Source organism: Panthera pardus, unplaced genomic scaffold (assembly GCF_024362965.1).
Source record: "Panthera pardus isolate Hobbes unplaced genomic scaffold, ASM2436296v1 HiC_scaffold_11, whole genome shotgun sequence".
NCBI classification, from domain to species: Eukaryota; Metazoa; Chordata; class Mammalia; order Carnivora; family Felidae; genus Panthera; species Panthera pardus.
The window spans coordinates 87,302,572-87,315,907 of NW_026526666.1; the positions used below are offsets into that span (position 1 = coordinate 87,302,572).

General features: G+C 46.7%; 1 protein-coding gene across 2 annotated transcripts in view; it reads left to right on the plus strand.

Annotated features, from left to right (window-relative positions):
- PAFAH2 (platelet activating factor acetylhydrolase 2) overlaps window positions 1–13,336 on the plus strand; it is a 65,440-nt gene that overhangs the window by 34,675 nt on the left and 17,429 nt on the right. For both annotated transcript variants that reach the window (XM_019461868.2, XM_019461869.2), the window contains one exon: window positions 11,825–11,943. In XM_019461868.2, coding sequence (XP_019317413.1) covers window positions 11,825–11,943 — 119 coding nt within the window. The remainder of the gene's footprint in view (window positions 1–11,824; window positions 11,944–13,336) is intronic.

Consider the following 13,336-nt stretch of genomic DNA (forward strand, 5'->3'; position numbering starts at 1 on the left):
AACAAGCAACCCCAAACAGCAACAAAAGTTTATTTCTTGCCCATGTTCTTGTTCTCTGTTGGTTGGCTAGAAACTCTGCCTTGTGTCTTTTTTACCCTCATAAGACACAGAGGATCTATGAATTCCAGTGAGACAGAGCATAAGGAGAATATCATTTCAGTGCTGGGCTCTAGAATTCTGTATCCTGGTTTGGGTACAGTGGGGACAGTGGAGCTGCCACTGTCTGAAAGCGTCCTTTGCTGGTTGCCATGGGCACCCATTAGCTCTTGAAGCTTCTGCCCAGAAGTGCCACTCACTATTTCCATTCACGTTTCATTAGCCAAAACTAGTAATCCGCCCATACCTAACATCCCATACCACACCCAGAGAGCCGACCTATCTGTGACCAGGTCTAATGTGTGAGCAGTGGCACACCCTTATCTGTAAAGATGTGGATAGCTGTTTGCACCTATCCTGTTTGCACCTATCCACCTAGTGTGGTCCCCAGCAGCTGTCCTCCTCGTTCTTTTGGTTGCTTTTCAGAGTTTGTGTTTGTCTCCCTTGCAGTCAGACTGCCAGCCATCACTCTTCGTTGCCTTTCTTGCGCCAACCCCTCTTCACTTGAGATTTGTGACTTGTGGTCAGCCACATTATTTACAACTGTCTAAAGTAAAACTAGGTAGTCCCAGAGGGCTTTAGAGACTTCTGCAGTCAAAACGCACTGCCTTTAGCCCTTGGACTTTATAATCCTTCCTTTGACTGCCCAGAAGGGATATCACAAGGCCTTTGGTCTTTTGTCCTGGTTTTTTGTTAGCTCCCAGGGTATCAAAAGACACCAGATAAATGGCCTTTAGAGAAGTAAGATGATCCGGCATATTATTTGGCATTTGCTGGTAAATTACATGCTAGCAAATCCTTTCCAAAAGCAAAGATGTCTCAGATTTCTCTTGTCTTGTTTCCCATCCCGTTATTCAACTACACCCATGGAAGCCTCCTAGTGGTGTTTTGTGAAGTCTCTGTGCGGGGCATGGTGCATCAGTGAGGAGGGAAGGGTAGTAAGCACAGACTGGAATGAGAGTCCTCATCCCTCCCGCTTCCTGGTCTTGTCAGGCTGAGGCTGGTCGGGCTCTTGCTGTGCCCGCAGCACAGCCCCCAGGTACATTTCTAGTATATGTCCTGACGTGCTGTCTAATTGCTCATCCTCAAGAGGACTACTAGGCTCTTGAAATGTCAGTTGATGAACTCCAACTCCATGTGTTGGCCTTGTGTGGGACTACATCTGCTCCCCTTTTCTTCTGGGACACCACTTACCCCTGGGCCTGCAAACTGACAGAGGGAGGGACAGAAGAAGCCATACTCTGTACTCAGGACCCATCCTCCTTAAGAAGCTTACTTTCTGTCCCGCCATACCCACACACAGATACCAAGTGTCCCTGCCCATTGCCGCGTAGCAAAGTAGCAGTGATGAGGTTCATCATCACAGCCTGGGTTAACGGGCCCTTCCTGTGAATCTAAGACTATGTTCAGGGCTTTACATGCGTCATCTCGCTTCTCACAGTAACCCCCTGAGGTGAGGGGCTATTGGCCTCATTTCATGTATGAGGAAACAAGAGCCTTAGAGAAGTGACTCGATCAGCAATCACAGCAAGAATTTGGCAAAGCTGGGATTTTGGCGTCAAAAGCCAAGCTCCTAATCACTGAGCCGTACTGCCAGATACACATACTCAGTTTTGCACCTGCTTCTGTCTTTTTAAACTGTCAGGGTATGAAGAATGCAATTTCATGAGAAATTGAATCAAAAATATGAAACTCCACGGGGCACCTGGCTGGCTCAGTCGGTGGGGCATAGGACTCTTGATGTTGGGGTTTTGAGTTCAAGCCCCATGCTGGGTGTAGAGATTACTTAAAAATAAAATCTTGGGATGCCTGGGTGCCTCAGTCAGTTAAGTGTCTGGCTCTTGATTTTGGCTCAGGTCATGATCTCACAGTTCGTGGGTTTGAGCCCCAATTGTGTTCTGTGCTGACCGTGTGGAGACTGCTTGGGATTCTCTGTCTCCCTCTCTCTCTCTCTGATAGATAGATAGATAGATAGATAGATAGATAGATAGATAGATAGATAAATAAATAAATAAAATTTTAAAAATCTTGGGGAAAAAAACCCAAACTCAAAAAAAAAAAAAAAAAAAGTCAAATTCCAGCAATTTCGATATGACATGTATTTAGATTCCATGACATCCTCAGCATTATTTATTGAGAAATGGGTTGGGGGAGAGAAATGCCCTTCACCGAGGACTGTGGGTGGGTCGGGTGCTCAGTTAGTTTGATTTATGAGGAAAGCAGTTCAGGTGTTAAGAAGATGGTCTTTGAAATCAGACACCCCCAGCCCCAGTAGCCCTGTGACCTCATGCTGTTTATTCGGTGAACTTTGTTTTCCTTCTATGTGTGCATGTTTGCAAAATGAGAATTCTAATAGTATTTACCTCTTGGAGTTGTGGTGATAATTAAACGAAGTTCATGCACGTAAAGCGCTTAGCCCGGTATCTATGCGAGGGCTTAGTGAACATGACCTATGACTGGCATTGTTTTCCTTGCTCCTCCTCACGTGTCTGTGAGGTCAGGTATCATTTGCCCTTCGCTGAGTGGACCCCAGTGGTCCTGGTCTAAGTTCTTACGCCAGCCTGTCCGGTTCCCCAGGCCCCTCCCTCGCAAGAAGCCTGCTCCCTGCCACCCAGCTGCCTCCACCGTGTGAGGATGGATCCACTGGATGAAGAGACAGTTCCGTTCTCTTTGCCCTGATTTCCCTGCTCCGCACATCAAAGCTCAAAGCCCACACTGCAGTTCTAGCCCCTCTTCACCACCAGGGAGAGTCTCCGCCCCTAGCTTCTGGTGTGGGTTTGAGTTTCACACCTGATCATCCGAGCACACAGGTCTATGCGCCGGCCGTAACCCAAAGGTGGGTGAGTCAGGTCTGCGTAGAGGTTAGTCGGAGGGAGGAGGACCTGGGGGTGGGGAGTTTGTGGCAGAGGCTAGTTGCGGGAATTATCGTCTGCCGTGTTGGAGGCGGGCGTGGGGGGGTTAAAGCGCCCCGTGACCTCCTCGGGAGACACTCCTCCAGCTCTCCCCGCTCACTGCCTGCCCTGATTTCCCCCCAGGTTCTCTTGTGTCCTCCCACCGGCCGGTTGCCAGGACCTTTGAGGCTAGTCTCCCGGCCGCTCACCCCTGGACTCATTTTTACAGTCTCCTGGACTCCAGTCCCTTTCCCCCTGCATCCTGTTGCCAGATCCGCCGACAACACTACTTTTGTTTCAAAACGCCAACTCTGGCAAGGGGGTCTGATGGGAAGAGGACCAAACTGCTTGTTTGGAGCCCAGGGTTTTTGTCTCGGCTCTCAGTCACCGTCTCTCTTGTCCCCGTCTCTCTTGTCACCGTCTCTCTTGTCACCGTCTTTCTTGCTCAGCGCCTTTCCTCTTGTGACTTCAGTTTCCCTGCCTGTGAATTGGGATGCGGGGTGGTGGGTCGTTGACTTGGCTGATCCCTGAGGCCCATGCAGTTGTGCTGTTTCCTGGCTCCGTCACGGAGTGGATTTGCCTGTGGCATGACATCTCACCCCCTCATCGCGCCTGGTCCTGCCCTGCCCCTCCTGTCCTCTGCTTCTTACCACGCACTTTTCCCACAGTCCCCCTCAAGTACGTGCCCACCCATTCCCCAGACGAACACGCATGCCCTTTCTCACGATGTTTTCTTCCCAGTCTCCTCCCTGTACATCCAAGTACTGCTAATCTTTTAGGCCCCATTTGAGCTCCTGCTCTTCTGTGAAAGCCTTCCTGCTTCGACTCACCTAACGTTTGATCTCTTGGCCTCCTGCTCCCCAAGAGAAACACATCCGTGCCGTATTTAGTATTGCAGTTAATGACGTTATTCCAGGAGTAGGACCCATCTGTTGCGCAGGACAAGCATCCTCCTGTTGACTGACATGGGGAGCAGGGATCACCGTCCCCTCCCCTCTTGTCCCCCTGATCAGCAGGCTGCTTGTTTCCCAGGCAGACTTGGGAACAGCTGGTGTTCGCCCAGCCCTCCGATGCCTCCGGCTGCCCCTGCTTCCTTTTCTTGGGGTTTTCCCAGATCCCAGGTGTGGGGCCCGGGGCAGACCCAGTGACACTGCGGCCGAGGGCAGCTGGAGCGAAAGGAGATATGGAGATACTTGGACACGTAGCGTTTGAGAGTTAGAAGGAGGGCAACACTGAGCACAAATCATACCGATACTGAAAATGAGGGAAAGTTTGCCAGCTTATTTTTCCCATCTTGCTTTCACCTAAAAAAAGAAGCTGCTCAGAAACACAGCCCTCCTCAGCCTGCTAAGCCAGATGGTCCCTAGATGCACAGCCTGCCAAGAGTGCGTGCATAATTCTTCATTTTCATGGTGTCACATCCAGGTCTGAATCCAGGCACTGACACTTTCTTACCATTTGATCTGGAGCCAGTGAACCCTCCCGAGCCTTTATTTTCCTATAAAATGGGGTCATTAATGTCTGCCTTGCCCACCTCAAGATGCGGGGCGGTGGGGGGAGGGGTTCAATATAAGACAGAGGGTGCTTTGTAATTTACAAGGCACTAGACAAATATATGCTGCTATTAATAACAAAAGTGCCATATTTTGTTTTTTGCCAGTGTGCTGCTATATAATGAGCACGTATTTTGTGCCAGATTCTGTGCTAAGTGTTTTACATACATTGTATCGTTTAATCCTAACACCATCCCTGTAAGGTATTACGTGTTATCCCCATACAACAGATCAGGAAAAGGAGGTTCAGGAAGGTGTACTAGCTCCGCCACAGTCGCCCAGCAGGTAAGTAAGTCCTGGGGTCAGGATCGGAACCTAAACTGTTGGCTTCCAAAGTCAGTGCTCTCAGTTTCTGTTCATCCCTACCTCACAAAGAGAAAGCAGTTCTGTACTACCCTATATAGGTTAAAATAAGCCATGATTTGATCTCCAGTAAATGCCCTGAACAGTTGGGTCATACAAAGACTGATTTTGGGGGAAGGTCCAACTGAGTCCTGATGGTACACCTTTTCTAGCAGTAGAGATGGGCTGGTTCCAACAGTCCATCCATCATCTCTCCGCCTCATATAAAGTTAACAGTTCAGAGAACAAACCCATTAGTTCTGTACTCTATAAACCATGAAGCCAACCAATTGGCAGAAAGAAAATTTCTAATCTCTAACTTACATACTGTAGATCAGTGAGTGTCAGCTCTAGATGTACATCAGAATCACTTTAGAAGTGCATAAAAATACAGATGCCCTGGCCATGTCTCCAGAGACCCAGAGAAGCTGATCAGCAGGTATAGGGTGGGCTCCAGGTGTGTGTGTGTGTGTGTGTGTGTGTGTGTGTGTGTGTGCGCGCGCGCGCGCGCGCGCTAACTGTGATAAGCTCCAGGGGTATTCCTGATATGCAGCCTAGTTTGAGAACCCCTGTTATGGCTTAACACTATTAGCCTATCTTTCACTTTGTTCTGGAACAAGAGTAATTACTAGCTGAAAATATAGAATCATTAAATTTTAGAACTGGAAGAACCTTTAAATCTTTTGGTGCATGAGGAAACCAAAGCTCAGGGAAGTTCAGCAAGTAGCTGGAAGATTTGAATTAATATCCAGATCTGAATTCTAATCTAGTGCTTTAGATGCCTCCATACATGCCAGAGTTTTATTGGATTATTAAGAAAATCTTCCGGGGCACTTGCGTGGCTCAGTCGGTTGAGCATCTGACTTTTGGTTTTGGCTCAGGTCACGGTCTTATGGTTTGTGGGATCGAGCCCCGCAGCAGGACTGCTGTTCCACTCACAGCTCATGGAGCCTGCTTGGGATTCTCTCTCCCTCTCTCTCTGCCCCTTCCCTACTGATGCTTTCTCTCTCTAAATAAAAAAAAATAAATTAAACATTTAAACTGGCAATAAACTAAGTTTTGAAGAGAAAAAGAAAGAAAGAAAGAAAGAAAGAAAGAAAGAAAGAAAGAAAGAAAGAAAGAAAGAAAGAAAAGAAGAAAGAAAATCCTCAGGACCCACTCACCATGACATCCATGATTTCCAGAAGTCATACCTTGGATTTTTTGTGTGGGGAAGAAGCCCGGGCTGAAAGGTCTATGAGAATCAACTCAGATAGCCTTTCTCACATGTGTTCATTCACGCTACAGTCACTTACACGGCTGTACATGGTTGTCTCTGTCCTCATGGGACTGAATCTAGAGGGTAAGAACGTCAAGTCAGCAGTTAGGCCCTGTGTCACGAGTGCTATAATAGGGGAGATCTAAGGCTCAGAGCAGCACACGGTGATTAGTTCAACCTCAGCAGCGGAGAAGAGCTACAAAACCCTCGCAGAGTATCATTTACTTGAGCTTGGTATTTGTATTAGTTATCTATTGCTGCATTATAACCCCAAATTTAGCAGCTTTGCACTGCAAACGTTATCTCACACTTGACGGCTCAGGAATTCTGGAATTGCTTAGCTGGGTGGTTCTGGCTTAAGCTCTCTCGTGAGGTTGCAGTCAAGATGTCAGCTGGGATTACAGCCATCTGAAGGCTTGACTAAGACTGGAGAACCCACTTACAAGCCGGCTCACTCACATGGCTGTTGGCAGGAGGCCTCACCTCACGGAGCTCTCCATGGGGCTGCTGTTCAAGACATGGCAGCTGGCTTCTCCCAAAGTAAGTGACCCAAGAGAGAGTAAGATGGCAGCCACAATGTCTCTTATGTCCCATCCTTAGAAGTCCTACTCCATTGTATCCACAGTATCACATGATACAGGCCAGGCCTATTCGGTGTGGGAGGGGACCTACAAGGGTGTAAACACCAGGAGGTGGGGATTACTGGGGGTCATCTTGGAGGCCAACCACCACAGTATTGGAGATGAATGGAATCGTCCAGATGGGCAAGGGAGAAGGCCTTCTAAGCACAAGAAGTAACATGCAAAGGCACAGAAATATAAATAGCAAGGCTTGGCATATTCAGGACATTGTAACTGGTTTAAAGAAAATAGGTGAGAAATGGAGATAAAGGGGAGCTTACTGAAGAAATCAAGGCCTTCTATGTCAAGGGAAGGAGTTAGGCCCTTATCCTCTCTAACTATCCAAAATTAAACAGAAACATCTAAACTTTAGCAGCCCCAAGTAAGTTCCCATCAACCTAAATTGCCTATTTATAAATTTCCAAACCGAATGTTGATGCCAACATTCTTACATTAACATAATCACTCTGGAGAGGCTTTCCCCCCACTGCTTCACACTTTCGTATGTGCATTTCTCTATTTCTGCATGGTCCTCCCATCCAACAGGAGAGTATTAATTAGGAGCATGGCCTTCTGAGTCAGCTGGACCTCTGAATTTGAGTCCTGATGTCATCACTTATTAACTTGTCGGGTGATGGAACCTCTCAGGGCTTCAGCTAACTCATCTGAAAAATGCAATCATATCTACCTCAGAAGATGCTTGAGGATAGCAAATGAGATCACGCATGCCAAGACCTCTCCTCAGTGCCTGGCACATAGTGCTCAATAAATGTTTATTATTATCCAGCATTCCAAGTGACATTTTTAAAAGTTTATTTATTTATTTTGAGTGGGGGTGGGGGCACGGAGAGAACAAGAGAGAATCCCAAGCAGGCTGCACACTCAGCACAGGGCCCAATGCAGGACTCGAACCCATGAACTGGGGGATAATGACCTGAGCCGAAGTCAAGAGTCAGATGCTCAACCAACTGAGCCATCCTGGTGCCTCTATAAATGACGTTAAAATTTTTTTGTTATGTTTTTATTTATTTTTGAGAGACAGAGACAGAGACAGAGCATGATTGGGGGAGGAGCAGAGAGAGGGAGACACAGAACTGGAAGCGGGCTCCAGGTTCTGAGCTGTCAGCACAGAACCCAACGCAGGGCTCGAACTCGTGAACTGTGAGATCATTACCTGAGCCGAAGTCAGACGCTTAACTGAGCAACCCAGGCACCCCTCAAATGACATTTTAATATTCTGTTGCATCAACCAGCACCCTTTTGTTTGGGTCTGCTTAGCAGGTGCCCCCCATTGCCAGGGTTTTGAGCCATTTTTAGTTGTTTTTAGCTATAATAGTTTACATTTCTTTGTTTAAATTGGTGGGGTTTCTCTTTAAAGTTCTTTCCCTGATATTGTTTTCTTTCTTTCTTTCTTTCTTTCTTTCTTTCTTTCTTTCTTTCTTTCTTTCACAAATTCTTGTGTCGAGGGCTGACTTTCGATAGATCACAGCAAGGTCCCTAATATTTTAGATGTAGAAGTTGAAGATTGGAAAGATGAAGTAACTTGTCATACAAAGGTCTTCCTGCTTGTTAGCGTCAGAGCCAGGAACAGGGCCAGTCCCAGACACCCTGAGGCTTACCCTTGTGTTCTTTCTCCCCTGCCACCCAGACCGCATAGTCCCTGGAGACTTGAAGACAGGCCCTTCTTGCCTTCTCTTCTCCAGGCTGGGTGATTCGGCTCTCCCAGTGTGCCCTCTGACATCTCCTCTCCCACCCTTTCATCATCCTAGAGGCCCCTCATCAATCCACTATAATTGGATCAGCATCCCTGCTGGTCCCCTGAGGCATGGGAGCAGACGATGACTAATGCTTTGGAGACCAGGACTCATCTCTTGGCGCCTCTGGATCTCTGTTGGTTGATGGTGTGCATTCAGATGAGGATGGGGATCCTGTCTGACTCATACCCCTCCCTCCTACCTGGAGCACTGTCTGATTTCATCACATCCACCTTTCCAGAACAGGTGGAGGGACCAGAGAGACCATTCTCTAACTTACCCCCTGGTATGTACAAAATGAGGAAACAGGCTCAGTGACACAGGTTGATCAGTAGCAGATCTGGGACTGGGACCCAAGCCAGGACACTTCCAGCGTGATGTTGGGGAGAGGGCTTTGGAGCCAGGCAGGCCTGGGCGTGAAACCCAACTGGGTGAACTTGGGCAAGAGAGTTAAATGATGGCCAATTTCCTCTTCTGTAAAATGGCAATACCCAGCTCAGGGATGTGATAAGGAGTGAATGAGATAACTAATGTACAGTATGGAGCACTGTGTGCAATAAATGGTAGGTAGTAGAGCACAGTGCAGTTAAGAGTCTGGGCTTTGGAATCAGAGAAACTATTCAAATCCTAGACACCCATTCGCGAGTTGAGCTGTGTGATCTTGGACGACTTATTTAACAAGAACTAACATTAAATTTACTTGTTGCAGGCATTATGCCAAGTGCCTTAGAGATATGATCTCATGTGATGTTCACAACAATTTTATGAGATGGGTACCATCAGTATCCTGTCTTTATGACTGAAGCTACTGAGGCATGAATCAATTTAGTAATTTAACTCACCGTCCTGTATTTTCTGATTATTCTCTAGTTTAAGTTCTTTCCTGCCAAACACACCCATCTTCTTCCCTCAGTGCTGAAGAATTCTCTCCTGCTTTTGAGCTTTGGGACACGCCACAGTCTCTTAAAAACCCTCTCCCCTCTTCATCAAGTTCCGTTCCTTCCCTCCGTTCCCGTGTTGCTGGTGACTCTCCTCCTCTACAAAACCCACCCTGCAAGCCGCACTCAGGCTGCTCCAACATCTCCTCTGCCCAGTCAGCTGTCAGCGCCTGGGATCGATTCTGCAGGGTTGTTAAGTGCTCGTTGCACACACTGGTCCCCCTTCACACAAAGGACTTCACGAAGGACGAGCGTCCCCAGCAATTCAATTCAACCAACATCACACCTGCTTGTGTCACTGCTGGACCACGTGTTGGGTACTGTCCTGAATGTTAAACCAGGCTGACAAATCACATACTGCTCACCCCTGCTCTATAAAAATGAAATTCAGATTTCACACCCAAAATGCACAAGTCTGAAAAAAAGGGCTCTGTGCTGACCGCGGGGAGCCTGCTTGGGATCTGTCTCCCTCTCTCTCTGGCCCTCCCCTGCTCACGCTCTCTCTCTCAAAAATAAATAAACATTTAAAAAAATACTGTACAGAGTCAGAGATGCACCTACAATCAGCAAGTCTATTCCCAGGCAAACCTGAAGAAACCCTTGCTCACGTGTATAAGGGAACACACACAAAATTATTTCTTGCCGCACATACATGTTTCTTCATAACAAAATGTATTGTTTCCTAAAAAGCTCCAACTAGAGTTTTGGTGTTTGTTTTTTTTTTTAAGTTTATTTATTTATTTTGACAGAGAGAGGGAGAGAGAGAGAATCCCACAAAGGCCCCAGACTATCAGCACAGAGCCCGTCTCAGGGCTCAATCTCACAACCGTGAGATCATGACCTGAGCGGAGATCAAGAGTCAGATGCTTGGGGTGCCTGGGTGGCTCAGTCGGTTGAGCGTCCGACTTCAGCTCAGGTCATGGTCTCGCAGTTCGTGGGTTCGAGCCCCACGTCGGGCTCTGGGCTAACAAACAGCTCAGAGCCTGGAGCCTGCTTTGGATTCTGTCTGTCTGTCTCTCTCTCTCTCCCTCCCTCCCCTGCTCATGCTCTGCCTCTCTCTGTCTCTCAAAAATAAATAAATGTTAAAAAAAATTTTTAAAAAAAAGAGTCAGATGCTTAACTGACTGAGCCACCCAGGTACCCTGAGCTCCAACTAGAGTTTGTTTTTTTTTTAATTTTTTTTTTTAAACGTTTATTTTTTTTTGAGACAGAGAGAGAGCATGAACAGGGGAGGGTCAGAGAGAGAGGGAGGCACAGACTCGGAAGCAGGCTCCAGGCCCTGAGCTGTCCGCACAGAGCCCAACGCGGGGCTCGAACTCACGAACTGCGAGATCATGACCTGAGCCGAAGTTGGCCGCTTAACCGACTGAGCCACCCAGGCGCCCCTAGAGTTTTAAAAAATAATGAAAGTACTGAAGTTTTTGAAATCACATTTCATTAAAAAAAAATTTATTGTGGTAACATATACATAACATGAAATTTACTCTTTTAATCACTCTTAAGTGTACAATTCTGTGGTATTAAGTGCTCTCACATCGTGCAACCTAAAAATCCTGTGTTTCTTGCAGCGTCTGGCTGGCTCAATATAAGTGTCCGACTTGGGCTCAGGTCATGATCTCATGGTTCGTAGGTTCTACCCTCTGTCGGACTCTGTGCTGACATCTCAGAGCCTGGAGCCTGCTTGGGATTCTGTGTCTTCCTCTTTCCCTGCCCCTCCCCCACTCATGCTCTGTCTCTCTCGCTCTCAATAATAATAATAATAATAATAATAATAAACATTAAAGAAAAGTGTTAAAAACCCCGTGTTTATTAATGAGCATGGGTTTAAATACCTAGAAGGTAGAACCTAGTAAATCAGGAAACATCTATGTGGTTAACAAAACATTGAATAACCTGTTTTAATGTATCCTGGCATTAAACTGCCCTTTTTTTTCTTGTTGACATAAAAGACATGTGCTGTTATTTTTTTTTTCTTCCTGATCCTTGTCCTTCTATTTCTACCCCAACTTTTTATTATGAAAAATTTCAAATAGAGGGAAAAGCTGAAATCATAGTACAGAAAAACACCTGTAGGTCCACCACCCGGGTTCCCTAATTTTGAGACTCTTGTTCATGCAGTTTATAAAATACTGCCTTCAGAGGTCTTTTGGGCTCATTCCTCGGTTTCCTGTGTCCCATTCAGGGCCATTCCTTTCTGGGATTCCTTTTTCGTTTTGTGTGAGTATGCATGCTTCTTTGAAAGTTCTTTGAAAGGGAAACTTGGGGTCCTTGGGGGACCTCAGATGTATGTTCATTTGGCTGGGGAGACAATTCTACATACAAATTCACTTTTTCCCTTAGAACTTTGAAGACCCCACTCTTTTGTCTTCCAGGATGCAGTACTGTTGGTAAGAGATCTGATGCCAATCTACGTCTTGATCCCTTATCTCTGGGAACTCTGGAGGCCAACTTTTATCCTCGGAGGTCAGATGCTTCACCACTATGTGCCTGGGTATGTATCTCTTTTTGACTGAAAGGCAATTATGAATAAAGGACTCGGTTGATTAGTACAGATAGATGGATGGTGTAGGTTCCTCTGAAGCATGGGAGGTTTTTTTTCACAGAGGATCTCTTTCCTGTGTGGGAGGTCTGACTGTGGGCTCTGATAAGTGGGCAGGGCCTATCAGAAGCAAGCCTCCCTTTAGGCAATCTTGGAATCCCCGGCCTTCTAAAATAAGGAGTGGAACAATGTGTTAACTGGTCTGTTAGTTGCAACGGCCAGAAAACAGGCATGATCCAGCTTAAGCAAAAACAATTTACTGGCTTACAGAGTTCGAAGTGGGGTTGCTGGCTATCTGCGTGGTGTCAAGATGGCTGCCGACAGCCCCCTGACTCCCATCATCTTTATCTACAATCTTTATCCATGTTTGTCCACAGTCCCAGAGGAAGATCCTGGAGTGTTCTCTCCCAGGGACCGTATTATTAGACTCCAAGGAAGGGATTGACTCTGCTTGGATTCTGTATCTTAGCCAGGTCTTAGACCAGTCACTGTGGACAGGAGATAGGTACTGAAATTGGCCAGGACTGACCCATGGCCCACTTCTTATGCCTAGTGCAGGCCTGACATTGTGACTGTTTTCCAGAATCATGTGGGACGGCAGAAAGGCAGGCAGCCCCACAAAGGGCACAATTCCCGGCAGGTAGACCACCCATGTTCTCATAAGGATTCTAGGGCATTCATTGCCAGATGGAGTTGCCTCTTCTTTTCCCTTCTGGGACCTCTGGCTTTTTCACTTAAGAACCCTCCCTGAGATCTCTCGTTTTGTTGGGAAAGCACTTCCAGTACCTTTAGCAGATTTGAAAGCAGCCATTCATCCCTGGAAGGCATTGGCACAGCACTATCATATGAGGACATCTACCCTAAAAACCACATCATTAAATTTATAATTTTTTAAAAATGTTTATTTATTTACATTTGAGGGGGGGCGAGCAGAGAGAGAGGGAGACAGGGAATCCCAAGCAGGCTCCATGCTGTTAGCATGGAACCTGACATGGGGCTCAAACCCATGAACCGTGAGATCATGACCTGAACCGAAACCAAAAGTCAATTGCTCAACTGACTGAGCCACCCAGGAGCCCCTTTCATTTTCTTTTTTTTTTTTTTTTTCTTACTATCGAGTGGTACATGCAAAGCAGACATCCTCCCTTCCACTCTGCACCCCACTTAATGCCAGCTCTCACTGCAGTGGAGAGGGGGTCAGAGACATGATAGAAATCAGGAATGGAGTCAAGGTCAGGGAGGGCATGAGAGTCAGGGGTAGGTGAGGGTGTGAGAGAAAGTAAGGATTAGATATGCCTTTTAGAAGCTACTTGGTAATTTTTATTTGTTTCAAGCTTTTTTCCTT